This window comes from Acomys russatus, chromosome 29 (assembly GCF_903995435.1).
Source record: "Acomys russatus chromosome 29, mAcoRus1.1, whole genome shotgun sequence".
NCBI lineage: Eukaryota > Metazoa > Chordata > Mammalia > Rodentia > Muridae > Acomys > Acomys russatus.
In genome coordinates this window covers 14857529-14873045 of record NC_067165.1, presented here as the reverse complement: position 1 = coordinate 14873045, position 15517 = coordinate 14857529, and the positions used below count along the sequence as shown (strand labels likewise).

General features: G+C 52.8%; 1 protein-coding gene across 1 annotated transcript in view; it reads right to left on the bottom strand.

Annotated features, from left to right (window-relative positions):
• Positions 1–3660: 3660 nt before the first annotated feature.
• Positions 3661–15517, bottom strand: part of Slc2a1 (solute carrier family 2 member 1) — a 28225-nt gene continuing 16368 nt past the window's right edge. The window contains exons 3-10 of the mRNA XM_051171224.1: positions 7874–8034; positions 7481–7721; positions 6913–7075; positions 6629–6816; positions 6310–6414; positions 5847–5948; positions 4315–4518; positions 3661–4145 (exon numbers count right to left, since the gene is read on the bottom strand). Of these exons, the coding sequence (XP_051027181.1) occupies positions 3945–4145; positions 4315–4518; positions 5847–5948; positions 6310–6414; positions 6629–6816; positions 6913–7075; positions 7481–7721; positions 7874–8034 (1365 nt within the window). The 3' untranslated portion in view covers positions 3661–3944. The remainder of the gene's footprint in view (positions 4146–4314; positions 4519–5846; positions 5949–6309; positions 6415–6628; positions 6817–6912; positions 7076–7480; positions 7722–7873; positions 8035–15517) is intronic.

The window sequence follows — 15517 nt, the reverse complement described above, 5'->3', positions numbered from 1 at the left end:
AGAAACAGTGGGGAGGGCAATCTGTGTGAAGGGAATCCCTAAGAGCCAGAGGGGAAAGGGGATGAGGGAGCCAAAGACAAAGTGGCTTGGTCTCCGGAGGATATGGATAGGGAAAACAGGGACATCGCAAAAAGCCTTGAAAGTTCAGACTAAGGAAGATGGAGATTACAATGTGCTCAATGATGCAATGGAATCAAATCTGATATGGGGGGCGGGGGGTGATCAACTACTTTCTGATTGAAACCAAGGCCTGTCTGGTACTGTAAACCCTTCCAAAGCCCATAGCTGGAAAGGTCACAGGTCCTAGTGGGAAGCTATAGTTGCTGCTTTGCTAAATAAACATGGCATGCCCATCAACTTGCCTTCTAGTAATTATGTTTCTCCTATAGATTAGTACCACTGCCAGTTCCAGCCAGTGGACCTTCTTCATGCAGTAGGCAGCAGTGATTTCAGATCCATAACTGGTTAAAGTTGTTCAGCCATAAGTGGGACATCCATAATGCTCTACCCATGTTGCTCAGGGTCACTGAGGAAGAGAGGGTAGAAAGAATGGAGGAACAGAAAGGTGTATGGAGAGTTCTGGAAAGCCGGTTTTTGGACATGATACTGGCTGGGTCACTCTTGAACTCACAGCAGTTGTGATTTCCCACACAAAACTGGGCCATCGACACCCTCTCATGGAGGGGCAGGAGGGACCCCACCATCTCTGAGGACCTAAAGGCAGTTGATGGTTGCCGAAGGATGGCTTGATAGCTTCTTCAATGTGTAGTCACTGGCAAGGTGCCTGTGTTCCTGTACACAAGCCATGGCCCATGGCCCTACAAGCACTCTAGTGAAATTCATGTGGGGGGGGGGAAGGAGGGGGAGCAGGGGGAGGAGGAGGAGGAGGAAGAGGAGGAGGAAGAGGAGGAGGAGGAGGAGGAAAGGCCAGCAAGATGGCTCAGGAGGAAGTGCTTGCCACTAAGGCCCGACCATCTGAGTTTGATGCCTGGAACTTGTGGAAAACTAACTTTCACAAGTTGTTCCCTGACTTCCAGGCACATGGGTGGCATGTATGCACTCCCATTACTACCACCTCCAGTAATGATGTAATGATCTTGTTGTTTTTTATCTCTCGAGACAGGGTTTCTCTGTGTAGCCTTGACTGTCCTGGACTCAGTCTGTAGACCAGGCTGGCCTCGAACTCACAGCGATCTGCCTGCCTCTGCTTCCTGAGTGCTGGGATTAAAGGAGTGTACCACTACTGCCCAGGCGAAATTTAAAAAGAAAGAAAGAAAGAAAGAAAGAAAGAAAGAAAGAAGAAGTTGAAGTTGGGGAGAGGGAGTTGGTACAGGCAAGGGCTCAGCAAAAGAGGGAAGGGGAACAGTGTAATGGAGGACGATCTGATCCATATACACCACATGCACGCATAAAGTGCTGTAATGAAAGCCATTACGTGTAACATACGCAATGAAAAGAAAGCCAGGCATTATCCTGAGGGACAGCATAATAGATTGAAAGAGAAGAAAGGAATGAGGAGGAGGCTGTCGCTTGATGGGGGGGTGAGGGGGAGGGTAAGGGGCGGGCACTACTGTGAGCAATTGAGTGGACAAGGGACTGGAGAGACAATAGAATGGGAGAAGGGGCCATGAATATGCAGTTTTGTCAAAAGACAATAGCCATTCTTTCCCTATTAATGAATGCACTTTCTGAGTCGGCTTTCACGCCTAAAACTTCATTGGAAGAATTCGGTTTAGGAAGCTTAGACAAAGCTCTTGTGCTGAGGTCCAGCCTCGCCCCTCCTTGCTATGGCGGAAGGACCGTCACCTCCTGCGCAGTGGGTGGACAGAAATATAATGAAGAAAATACAGGCTGCCGTGGAGTCCGGATGGTCTAGTCAGAGAGACACTGGTCTAGACCATGGGGAGGAGGAGGAGCTAGGGCGCAACCCCGGTAACCTGTTGGTTTCCTATCAGAAACTGAACGCTTCACCTGATGCCGAACAGGTGTGCTCCTCCCTGGCTTAGAGCCCGCCTCCTCGCTCTTATTGGTGAAGACGTCACCTAACCCCGCCTCCCCCGCGCATCAGTGGGCTGACCGCGTCCCTGCTGCGTGGCCTTGAGGATGTGGCCATCTCCACCCCTCTGCGCCTGCGCATCGTCGTGTTAGGGACAAGCCAGGCTCCAGGCGAGAAAGCTGGCTTTTTCAGCCCTGGACCCGCTTCTCTCAAACCTATAGACCTCTGGGCCTTGCTATATTCCTGCTGCTGTTAAGCACTCCTTACCAGTCCCTACACTATGCTTTACTGGAGGGGTCACTCTCTGGTGGTAGGCCTTGCAGGTAGCCAAAGGCTAACTCTCACTACTCCCCACACCAGGCCTGAGCAGCTCAGGGTCTGCCCTTCTCAGCTTTGTTATTGGGACCTGACACACTCTGCACTGTCAGGAAGGGAAATTCCCTCCAGGCTTTGTAATGGGTCTTTGGAGGCAGGAGGCCCAGGGTGGTCTACTACAGCCTGGTGCTGGGTTGGATAATGCTCAGGAATCCAGAGAAATCCAGACAGGTGAGATACACTGCTCCAGGAATGCCCCTTCAAGGGCCTCTGAATTCGATGGTGGTGGACCTGCCTGTTTAGTGCTGCCCAGACACCCTGACACTCCCTCAGGGGGCCTCGACTGGATTCAAGGCATCCCAATTATTTGGGGAAGAAGAACAAGGCATGGGGAGGGAGTTGTTAAGCTTCTTGGAAGCCTATCAGATCAAGATAGGGTCTCTGTCTTCACTTCAGCGTAATGTTCAAGCTTGAGTATCAGTATAGTCAGGTATCAATCTGAAAATAACCAGACGAAACTGGTGACCGGCTAAGACAGAGAACTTGAGTTCTCCTCTGGGTCAGAGGTCATACAGATTTTTGAGCAATAAAAGGGCCGCTGAGTGGGTGCTTAGAACTGACAGGATCCTGGGCCAGGACGCCCAGAGCCTCTGCCCTGTTACATCCGTGCTTTGCTTCTCTCACTTTCATCCAAACCTACGTGGCCCCAATCCACACACATCTTGAGACCGTGTTTCTAAAAACCAGCCATTTATATCTGCTTAGGTAAAGTTACAGAAGTATGTTGGTGTATTTACAAGTGGATTTGTCCAGATATACCATAACTTAGTGTCTGTATTTAATATTGACAACCAAAAAATATATAAATATCTTCCATCTATACAAAGCAGGGCAGGAGTGTCCGTGTATCCAGTAGTGAGTTCTCAGCCTCCGAGGCCTTTCTCATGGTGACGGTGACGGTCTGGCCCTCAGTGCACAGGAGGCTAGAACCTGGCAGCCCAATCTGGCCCTTCCCCTCTGCTCCCTGCACTCCAGTGCTTCCAACTGGTCTCAGGCAAGGAAAGATTAATTGAGTGGTTTGGAAGGAAGAGACAGGAATGGGCGAATCCTAAAATGGAGCCTGGACCCCTATGGTGGGGGAGATCCAGGCCTGCGGAAGGGGGGCGGCAGCTGCAGCTACCGCCTCCTGCAGTAAAGCCTCATAGCTCATTGTTCGATTAGTGTGTCCTTGGCCATAGGTCCAGCCCTACAGATTAGCTTGGCGAAGAAGGCAAGTGTCTGGACAGGGCGTGGTCCCCACCTTCAGGCACTGGGCCATTCAAGGTGAAGACTAAGGTGTGGAGGAGATAGGAGGGTGGCTGATAAAAAAAAAATAATAACAAAATCGGTAATAAAAAAAATTATAAAACCTGTTGCTTATCTTAATAGATCTGAGCAACAGTCTTGCTTTCATTAAAAATTCTAGAGCCAGAGTCCTGAATATTCTTCTGGACTTCACTGCTGGCTGAAGAAAGGCACCCAGGCCCGGCTCGCCTGAGATCTGTCAAGTTTGGAAGAGGCCTCGTCTAGCTGCCTGTGTTCCAGAGAGATCCTTGGGGCTGCTGGGAGCAGGCCGGGCTGGGTGTGGGGCTCCTCACACTTGGGAGTCGGCCCCCAGAGGGTGGAAGAGCTCCTCAGGGGTCTTGTCACTTTGGCTGGCACCTCCCTGGCGGAAGCCAGACGCGATCTCATCAAAGGTCCGGCCTTTGGTCTCAGGAACTTTGAAGTAGGTGAAGATGAAGAAGAGCACGAGGAGCACCGTGAAGATGATGAAGACGTAGGGGCCGCACAGTTCCTGGAAAATACACACACATCACCCTCTGTCCTGGCTGAAAGGACCCTGCCTGGTGGCCTGGGCTTTTGAGCCCAGCATGTTTGTCAGCATGATTCTTGGGCAAGCACCTCACATAGCATGCTGGGTCCCTACATTGAGAAATGGTGGACAGAGACAATGTGGTTCTCACCTCCACATACTGGAAGCACATGCCCACAATGAAATTGGAGGTCCAGTTGGAGAAGCCGGCCACAGCCACAGCAGCAGGACGGGGCCCTTGGCTGAACAGCTCAGCCACAATGAACCATGGGATGGGACCAGGGCCTACTTCAAAGAAGGCCACAAAGCCAAAGATGGCCACGATGCTCAGATAGGACATCCAGCGCAGCTGTTCCTGTTGAGGGAGATGAGGTGAGAGGTTAGACTGGGATGTGATGGCTTCTCAGGAGGAGAAAGAAGCTGCAGGAGTCTCCACACTGGGCTGAGAGGTAGGGGGCCTTGGGTCACCTTGGATTTGCTGTGTAACCCCCAATGCAATGGTCTGAAAGAATGGGCCCCAGAGGCTCATATTTGGATGTTTGGCCCCAAGTTGGAACTGTTTGGGAAGGATGGGGGTATGGCCTTGTTGGAGGAGGTGTGTCATGGTTGCAGGTTTAGAAAGCCAACACTATTCTTGGCCTCATGCTTGCGAGTAAGGATATTAAGCTCTCAGAAAGTGCTCCAGTGCCAAGTCTGCCTATCTGCTGCCATGTTCTCTGCCATGATGGTTGTGGAACCATGAGCTCCCCAGAGAGGATGCTCTTTTCCTATAAGTGCCTTGGTCATGGTGTCTTATTACAGCAATAAAAACGTAACAGACACCCAGGTACCCTATGCAGGCTCTCAGTCTCAGGGGATCTAATCTGTGCCTATCCTCCAGTGCTCTGGGGCTCTGGGTGCTTTCCTTTGCTCGAATTGAACACAGTAGAGGGAGGGAGGGAGAGAGAGAGAGGAAGAGAGAGAGAGAGAGAGAGAACAAGTTGTTTATAGTGGTTAGGGACTAGTGACAGACAGGCTGGGGACCATTCTTAGTTTCATTCCTTATCCAACACGGGGTCTTAGGTTGAGTAAAATGCAAGCTGAACATTCCCAATCTGAAAAACAAGAAATGCAAAATGCTTCAAAATCTGAAGCTTTTCGAGTGCTGGTGACATGATAAAAACACCATTTAAATTTGCCATCAGCCTATGGGTAGAAGGCACATACGAAACATAAAGGAATTCTACACTTAGACTTGGGCCCCAATCTGAAAGTTAACTCATTGTATATTTGCAGATACCACAGATCTAAAACCCAAGGCGCATTTGGTTTGAGCACTTCATGAACAGGATGCTCAGGCTGCACGGCTCCTCGCCTGGAGCCTGGAGCCTGGAGCCAGGTGTGTTTGTGTACCTCTGTGGCACTAAGGGCACCTTTATACTGCTGAGGGTTGCTGTGGAGATGAATTGCGGCCATATAGATAAATTCATATGGAGATGAGATGTGCAGGGTCAGGAAATCCCCAGGCAGGGAAGAGAAAGATTGAGATGGAGGAGACAACCTGAGAAGCCAAGGGCAGGCTCCTGTCCAGAAGCACACCCCACACCAGGCAGCCTAGGCCGGGTGCAACATGGGCACTTTAGGATCTAAATCCAGGTCCCCACCCTACCTTGCCCTGGGGCCTTCCAGGGCAGGGCCACTTACCAGCAAAGCCAGAGCGATGGTCATGAGGACAGCACAGCCTGCCATACCAGCAAGGCCAATGAGGTGCAGGGTCCGCCGTCCAGCTCGCTCCACCACGAACAGCTGTGGGTGAGAAGACACATTCCTTCCGCCTGGTGCCTCACAGCTGAGCACAAGGCAATACACACACTAGTGAGGGAAATACCATGCTTCCTCATGAGGCTGAAGCTTGGGGGCGTCACAGGGGATGATAAGGGCAAAAATCTGCCTTTAAGTCCAACAGTAACAGGGTGAGAGGTTGACCCTGAAGATCAGATGGCTGAGGGCATCCTGCCTGTGACCTGGGGAGCGCACTTGTCTCTTCCCCTCCCTGGGCGTGGGCAGCTGAACAGTATGAGTAACGAGCCTCCTGAGTTCATTGACACAACTCTGTCATGCTGCCCTGAACGGGACCCTGGCTACTGACCAAAAAAGCAAGACTCACCGACACCACAGTGAAGGCCGTGTTGACGATCCCTGAGCCGATGGTGGCGTACACAGGCTGCTGCACGCCTGCCTTCTCGAAGATGCTGGTCGAGTAATAGAACACCTGCCAGAAAAGGGAGACAATTGGAGACCCAACATGCTCATGTGGGACCCAAGGTGAATACGGTGGGGTGGGGGTGGGGGCGGAGCACTCCTCAGGCAGGTAGATACTGCCAACAGGTTCTGGCTCCACAGGTACACTGCTTTGGCAAGAACTCCCTCCCACCCCTCCCGGTGCACACTTGGGGGCTACAGGAAGGGGTAGGTGGGACACTCACGGCGTTGATGCCCGACAGCTGCTGGGACAGCTGCAGCACCACAGCGATGAGGATGGGCTGGTGGTAGGTGGAGGAGCGGAAGAGCTCTAGGATGGTGACCTTCTTCTCCCGCATCATCTGTCGGCCTTCTTCTTTCATCTCCTGCAGGTCCCGGGTCACGTCGGCTGTCCCTCGGAGCTTCTTCAGCACTGGTGGGACCGAAGGGAAGGTGGGGTGGGGCTCAGAGTAGAGGAAAAAAGCCTGAGCTCAGGGGGGCAGGGAGGAGGGCAGGGCCCGGCCCATACCACTCTTGGCCCGGTTCTCCTCGTTCCGATTGATGAGCAGGAAGCGGGGGCTCTCGGGGCAGAAGGGCAGCAGGATACACTGCAGCAGGGCTGGGGCGAAGATGACACTGAGCAGCAGGGGCCACAAGGTTTCATTGCCCATGATGGAGTCTAGGCCAAATACCTGGACGAAGAAACGAGGGACTCTGAGTGTCCCCGCCCTGGCCCTCCTCCAGTTTCCATCTCAGGCACCAAGCGGGCCTTCCCTGCCCACCAGAAGCTGGGAGAGGGGAGGACCTCTCTGAACCTGTCCCCTCACCTACAAAACCAGCTCAGCTTACTGCAAGGACAAGGGACAAGGCAACATTTAAATGTGTCCAGCACAGCCGAGGGTTGCTACTCGAATTAAGGGATGGAGAAGGAGCTGCCTCCAGGAGAGAAAGAAGGTTCGGTGTGCATGAAGGCTTACAGGCCTGGAGGCCTAAAGTGAAAGGAGCTCTTAGGCTGGTGGGTCTGAGGGTCATGTGTGCTCTGCTTGCATGTGACCTGAGGGCCACAATGCTTGGCGGGTAGACCACAACTGGCTTACCTGGGCAATGAGGATGCCAACGACGATGCCCAGCTGGTGCAGAGTGCCAAGGGCTCCACGAAGAGCTGTGGGTGACACCTCTCCCACATACATGGGCACAAAGCCAGTGGTCAGGCCACAGTACACTCCAATGATGAAGCGGCCCAGGATCAGCATCTCAAAAGACTTGCCCAGCTTGGAGAAGCCCATGAGCACAGCAGACACAAAGGCCAACAGGTTCATCATCAGCATGGAGTTCCGCCTGTTGACGGGTCAAAGGTCAGCCAGCTCCCAGAACCCCCCAGGTTCCCCAGGGATGAGGTCACGGTCACCACCACCCCAACTTCCCTCTAGAAGTCACAGGGCAGGATGACATGGGCTCCCCAAGGCAGTGCCGGGGCCTTTCCTGCTTACCTGCCGAAGCGATTAACGAAGAGACCCACAGAGAAGGAACCAATCATGCCCCCGACGGAGAAGATGGCCACCGAGAGGGACCAGAGTGTGGTGAGTGTGGTGGCCAGGATGGGCTCTCCGTAGCGGTCGACCCATGTCTTGTTGTAGAAGTCCTCAATTACCTGCAGGGAGAAGAGTCTGGGTAGGTGGCCCCTCCAGACAGAGTGGCCACCTCACCACAGACGATGCCAGGGCTCGGCTGCAAACTCACTGCCAGCCCGCTTCCTCCTTTTATACAGGTTCAGTTTCCTCGCGTACAAAGGGCTGGGCTCTCTCTCCTCTCTCCCAAGGTGCTCAAGACTTGCTGGGGAACCAGGGATGACAGAGACAGTTTGGGCACAGAGCAGGAAGGTATGGGGAGGTGAGGGGTGAGGAGTGGGGGGTGGGGGGTGAAATGCTTCTGCCTAGTTTTTCTCTTTCAGATGGCTCCCAGTATATTCTAGGCCACTAAGCCACAGCTGCAGGCCCTGGGCCCTCTCCCAACTCCCTGCACACCTGGCCAGACAGGTTCTGCCATTCTGAGGGCCGGTGGGGTGGGAAGTGTACACTCACTGACTCTGCATTTGGAGCCTGCAGGACTGAAGGACACGCTCTAACGTACACTGGCACTTTCTGTCTCCCAAGCTCGGCTCACTTGGGACTGGCTGGAAATGCCACCTTGAAGGACCCATGGCCCCTTTCCTTTGTAAGTGCTCACCTGGGTGGGTTGGGACAAGGCCCTGGGCAAGGAAGTGGTTCCAAGAACTGGAGACTCTTGTCTCGGTGCAGAACTGCTCACTAGCCCTGCCTCCACACCAGGGAGAGCCTAACTTGGTGCCAAGGATGTGGCCATGGGCAGGTGGCGCTGGTTCTAACACACTCACCACAGTCAGGCAACACTGACAACACCCAGTGCCACAGACCTAGGCCAGACCCACCCAGTACACATGTAGCCATGGACAGGCCCACACATACACAGGGAAACAACTTTCTGGGTACACACCCGGATATGACACATTAATTATACTTTTCTTTCACCTTCTCTCTCTCTCTCTCTCTGAGACAGGGTTTCAGGAGCTCATAGCAATCCTCCTGCCTCAGCCCCTTGAATGCTAGGATCACAGATGTGAGTGACTCTTGCCTGGAGCATAAGGCTTTTGGGTTAGGCCAGCCATAGCCCTTGATCCACCCTTATCACTTGCAGTTCTTACAGAATCCCACACTAACCCAGGCCATCCCCTCCGCAGGTGCACACTGCATGCTGCTGCACATGGTCTCTTCACAGCCATTCTTCCTCCAGCCCTGATTCTAAGCACTAGGGTACGGCAGAGAGGAAGGGGCGCTGAGAGGAAAGCTGCCAAGCCACACTTGCCAGAGTAAGTGTGTGGGGAGTGGGCCTGGGCCCTCAGCCCCTAACCACCTTACCCCTGCTCTGTTGTGTAACAGAAACTGACAGAGCCAGGCTCCAGGGCTTAGAACAGATTGGGAAAAGGTGGCCTAAGCACATATTGTATACAGTCTAAGCACCTGCTGTATACGGGAAAGCCAGACAGTGCAGGGGCAGACCCTAGATCTGAGTAGAAACAATAAACTTCTGATTGTTCACGGGTCTCCTTTGCCCAGGCTGATGTGGACACGGCACTGCAGCCCTGAGCTCTAACTGGGTCCCCTCTACCACCGCCGTCAGCATTTCCATCATATGTCACTTCATGGAGACCCACTCTGGGAAACATGTTACTATGTGATTCCATTGTGCCAACACCAGCGTGCATTTAGAATACGCCTAAACAGTGTGGGTCATCCAGGGGGTCTTGATGCAGCTAAGAGGTGATAGAAAACACGAGACACGCTCTGCTGCTGCTGCACAACCAGGCAGGCTCTTCTAGTATGTAAAAGGGACTCACTGTGAAATTCTGATTAAAGAAACAGTCAAAAGCTAATAAGAGCTACCTCTAGTATCATTTTATAATTTTTTAAAAAAACTTACTTTAAATTATGTGTATGTGCATATCTGTATGTGGGTATGTGCATCTGAGTGCGGATGCTCATGTGGGCCAGAAGAGGGTGTCAGATCCCCTGGGGCTGGAGTTATAGGAAGTTGGCAGCTACCTGGCATGGGTGCTGAGAGCTAAACCTAGGTTCTCTGTAAGAGCAACCATGCTTTGCACCCCTACTGGGCCATCTCTCCAGCCCCTATTGTCATCGCCATATATGGAACTGTTCACTGTTTGTGGTAAACACTTTCTTTCTGCTGCAGTGTAGGCCAAACTGGGGGTCCTGGGTATACTAGACAAGGCCTCTACCACTGAGCTACAGCCCCAGCCCTAGGCTAAACCTTATGACTGGCAGCTTCGTGGGCACGTTCAAGACCTATGATTAGTGCTATTATGCTAATGTTGCTAGACCACAGGAGTATTTTCTATATGGGTTTGTTTTCTGATGCCGAGGATAAACTCGGGGCCTTGCACAAGCTGGTCATATGCTCAACCACCAAGTGACTTCCTGGCTGTTATGGTACTACAGGGTGGCCACTCTGCACGCACAGCCTGTCACTGAAAGGTCTTCATGTGGTACATGACTGCTTCCTCTACAGAGCTAAAAGGAATTCAGGACACACATTCATGGTACCAACCACACGGTACTGGCCCCAATTCAGTGAAAACCATTGTCAAAGTCTGACTATACTTTCCTGTTACAATTCAACACTGACTGCTGCTTTGATTGATATCTTCTGCACCTTACCTCCCCTCCCCTCCCCTCCCACTGTTGCTCCTGCCTCTGAGAGCCAGCCCAGAGATTTCCAGACTCCCAGGCATTTGTCTTCCCTGAGGTGAGGGGCCAGAGCCAGTGGTAGGGACACCTTGAGTCAAAGGCTCTCTTCCTAAAACCCAAAGGGTCTTGGGCTCTCTTCCTAGAAGCCCTTGGTCCAACTCCGGCAAACAAAACAAAGTGCTTGTGTTCTTCAAGGGATACACACCCCAGAGAACCGCTGGAATGGGAGGCCCTGTTTATCAGGCCCTGTGGAGAACACACTGTTCTGAGTAAGGGAGCCGTATAGATAAACGACAGTTGCTTCTCCAGCGCCCACTGGGAACTAGTGGGAACTCTTTCCTTTTGGTCACTCAGGGTGACCAAGCTGAGCCACAAGTGGAATTTAAGGGGAAATATGTCCTTGCAGGCGAAACACTCACACATAAAGAATAAATAAAAAAATTTTTGGAGGCAGGCCCGTTCTACATAGCTCTGGCTGTCCTGAAATTCTCTACGTGGATGCCGTTTACCTCTGCCTCCTGAGTTCTTAGCACTAAAGGCATGTGCCATCGCAACTGATAAAAAAGAATGTTTGACGTCAGTTAACGGAGCTCATTTGAACTGCGTGCACATGGTGGATCTGTGCTGAGAGTAAGTCAGCTAAGACTTAAGCTGCTTCTGTGAACTGAAGGACAAATTCTGAACTTCTCTTCCCCACAGCTCAGGTCATTAGCTCTCCTCACAATGCCGGGACAGAGGCAGCAAAGTGATGAGGTAGCCCTAAGCTCTCCCACACCCAGGTTAAGTTCCCAGCCTGAGTTGCTGGGAGTGAGGCAAAACTCACTCTCCTAGCAGCTCCCCTAGGCTGCTGAGCCCTCGGAAGAAGCGTAGGCAACCAGCTTCCTCTACTTCAGCATGGCCCCACACTCAAGGCTGGCCAGTCGGCTTCCTATCAGAATTGGGAATACTGTCTGGGAAGAAGCTACTGGCTTCCCAGTCCTGCTACTGTTGGAGACTCCTTTTGTGAGGTCTACATGGGGCTCCAAGCTGACACTGGCTCAGGAAAGAGTGCCCAGAGAATCCTAAGAATTCTTTCTATATGGGGAAAAGCTCCTCAGCATCCATCTGGGAGAGGGGTGTCCCCCAGGGAGAGTGTGCTGACTACTGCCCTCCCAGGATCCCATGGGGCAGCATCCTCAGCCCTGCCTGGGGCTTGAGGTGAGGAGCAGGAGCTGCTGCCACTCTCCCTACCTAGCCATCCTAGGCCTGCTGAAAGTGTCTCCTGATCAGTCTTCTCTTAGGTCCATCCTATGTTCTGTTGCTGTCTTTCACCCCCAAAGCCACGCCTTTTACAGGGACAACAAGCTAGCACTCCTTTACTCCTCTTGTGTTGGGATCATTTGAAACAAACTGACCTAGAGTAGGAACAGACAACAGTTTGGACTGAGTAGGCCTAATGGAAGGGTCTAGAACCACACAAAGCTCTCACTTGCTTTTCATATACTCCTTTTAAAATGTAAAGCCGGGGGTGCTGGAGAGGTGGCTCAGCACTTGCTGCTCTTGCAGAAGATCCAGGTTCTGTTCCCAGCATCCAATGGCAGCTCACGACCATCTGCAATGCCATCTAATACTCTTTTCTAGCCTCTGTGATCATGTGGTACAGACATACATGCAGGCAAAACACCCTCCACACAAACAAACAAACAAACAAAAACAAAAAGTGAAACCATTTCTTCATGGGCTCCTGTTGGCGAGCTAGGGAGGGTTCTAGTCAGCTGAAATTGTGGAGTTAGCCTGTCGCCGGAGCTGAGGTCTTAGCGATGCTTTGTTAGTTCAGAGGCTTCCTTGACCTCACTCACATGGGACGCACCCTGGCCCTGTGCAGCTGAGGTCCCTGGGCTGCCAGAAAAAAAGCTATAACTCACCAGGCTGCTCCTCTGGGGTGGGGGTGAGGGAGCTGTTCATGCCCAAGGGCATCCTGGGAATCGCAAAGGCCACACTCTACCAGGCCCAGGCAACTGTAGGTGAGCACGTCTGCTCTTTAGAGAGGAAGTACTTGCTTCCTCTCTGTGGTGGCAGGGCGCTGTCTGTGAAGGGACGTGAGGCAGAACATGTAGCCTGCACACAGAAAAAGCCGTTACTGATGTCACTGCTGCTCTCTAAGAGAGAAGGCACCTTTCTGAGAGAACCAAGAGGGGGCTAGCGTGTGCTAACTCAGCATGTACCAGGCACTCTAAGGTTCGAGCACCGGAACAGCAAAAACAATCAGAATCCCCAAAGGACTCAGACAAAAAATACCTAAGCTACAGAGCAGCATCTGAGACAGGTTCCCAGCTGACACTGCCAAGGACAGATGACTACCATAGGGACTGCACAGCAGGAAGAACCTGAAGGAACTTGGGTGGGGGGGTCGGGGAGTGGGGGATGGGGGGGGCGGCTGGCTCAGGAATCCTAATGGTTCTGTGGCCCCAGAGAGCAGAAGTTGCAGGTTCCTCGGTTTCTGAGAAAGAGGCTCTCCGCCTCAAGGAGTGGGAGGTGCCTGTTTTGGGGAGCTTGCAAGGCAAAGCGATCCAGAGCTGTGATAGAAAACATTATTATATAAATGGCTGAAGCAACATACAGCCTGTCACTTGCTTTTCTTTCAACCCTTTAGAAATGAGCACCCCATTTTGGCTCACAGGCTCTATACATGTGGGGTGCTGGCTAGCTTGGTTACCCTGCTGACCTGCCCTAGGAGTCTCCACAGAGGCATGTGTGCGAAGCTCTGGCTGTGCTCAGCACCCACCCTTGACCGTTCCACTTCCAGGCGGGAATCTTCTCTCACGGCCCAGCAATGTCCCCTGAGGGCTTTCCCCTATGGTCTGTGTGGATGAAGGGATATGGCCCTTCTGAGAGGCCCACAGCCTTCCCACTGCTCTCACATGGAGGAAAAGGTCAGACTGTCCCAGCTCAGTCCCTCAGCCTGGCCTTGACCCCTACACCCCCAGCCTCTCACCTTGCTCAGAACAAAGGCCCCTGAACCTCTCTTCCCCTCGGAGCTTAGGTCTCTGAAACAATGCAGCTACACCCAAGGGTCAGCTGTGAACCCAGGGCCAGATGCTGCAGGTAGGGCTGGACACAGTCCCACCCACTGCATCCCCAGGGGCCCCCCTCTCTGAAGCCTGGAAGAGGCTCAGGTTAAAGCCAGAAGCTGCATCAGACCACCCAGGGGGCTTCAGAGGACCCGGAACTGGCCTTTCTCCTCATCTGCAGGCCTCTGCCCTGGCTTGTGATTCCCTGCTCCACAGCCCACCAGAGCCCTCTGGAGCTTTCCACGTAAGATACAGACTTTCGCCTCACTGGCAGCTGCAGCAGCCAGAGCCATGTCAGAAGGGCGGCTTTTACTAGCCCTGTGACTCACATCCTTTTTGGGCAGACAGTGACACTGTACATCTCAAAGTGCTCTCTCCCTTCTATCTGATCATCTCTCAGGGAATGCAGTTCCCCTCTGGGAAGTCCCCCTAGCCAGCAGCACTCCTCCCCTTCCATCAGAATGGTTTTCAAACAAGGGTGACCTGCCCCTCCCTCAGAGGACATGTCATGACTACAATGCCTGCTGTCACACAGCTTTTGGAATCCTACTGAATATAAGACAGTCCATCACAATAAATACCAAAGAACAGTCTAGTCTAGAGTACCTGTGGCGCTATGGTTGAGAAACATTGTTAGGGCCAACTGCCCTAGGGTCTCTGCTCACACTGTGCCTGTCCATGATTCTGTCACCGTCCTCGGACAGCTGTGATGTAGATCAAACTTCAACATGGTCTGAGCCACGTGCCCCTGGTGCTGGGTGCAGGGGACAAAGGGGGCTGGCAATAATGGGGCTGTGACAGCGGGAAGCCGTGAGGGCATGAGGGATTGTGTAAGCACTGTGTGGGAAGCTTTTGAGGTGTCTCTGAACATGACCGGGCCTGACTCAGCTCTGTGCTCAGAGCACAGTGGGCCAGAGGTGTGGTAAGTGTGAGAAAGGGTCCAGAGGCAAGAGTTCAAGGCCAGCCTGGGAGAGGAGGGGGTAAAGGGAGGGAGAAAGGAGAAAGGGAGAGGGAGGATGTGTTTAGATGCCACCTGTTTCTCAGTGCCAGTCTCCCACAGAGGTTGAGCACAGAACAGAACCTGACTCATTGGATTCAAAGCCCAGCTCTGCTCTGTGCTGGCTGTGTGTCCTTGGTAAAGACTCTCCACATCTCTGTGCTTGTTTCTTAGAAAATGGGGGTTATGGTGCCTACTTGGGGAGGTTATCATGAGAACCGAATAACCGTTTTCTAAAGCACTTAGAATATGTACAGGAAAAGAAATAAGCTGTAAGGGTGTGTGGCGATGGGTCACACTAAGGCCGTTTGTACCCCCACAGAGGTAAGGAGAGGCTTGGTGTCAGCTCAGCCACAGGGGCCCTGGGCTGAGGGTGGGAAGCAGGCCCAACTCAGGTCATTGTCACTGGCCAAGCCAGGTCACTTGAGGCAAGGCCTTACTTCCTCTGTAGCCCAGGATCCTCCCTTGCCAAACAGAAGGGCTGAGCCTTAAGGTCCCTCCCAACAGGCGCAGGGTTCCACGGATGCCTTTCTTCCTCAGAGGTGCCTGGTCCTGCTCCTCATCAAAGGGAGAGAACCACTGAATAGGTCGGCCCAGGGTGTCACTGTGCAGTTACTGGCTCCCTCTGGAGCCAAGCTCACTGTTTCCACCATGATTTGGGGTGACCAGGGCCAATGCCCAAACCCATCCCCCACCCCATCCCACTCTACCCCAGCTCAGCCTTTCACTCTCCCGGGTGCCTTTTGCCAGCCAGCCTTGCTTTCCTCAACCCACAAAAAGGAAGTCAGTCTAGTCTTGCTTGCCAGG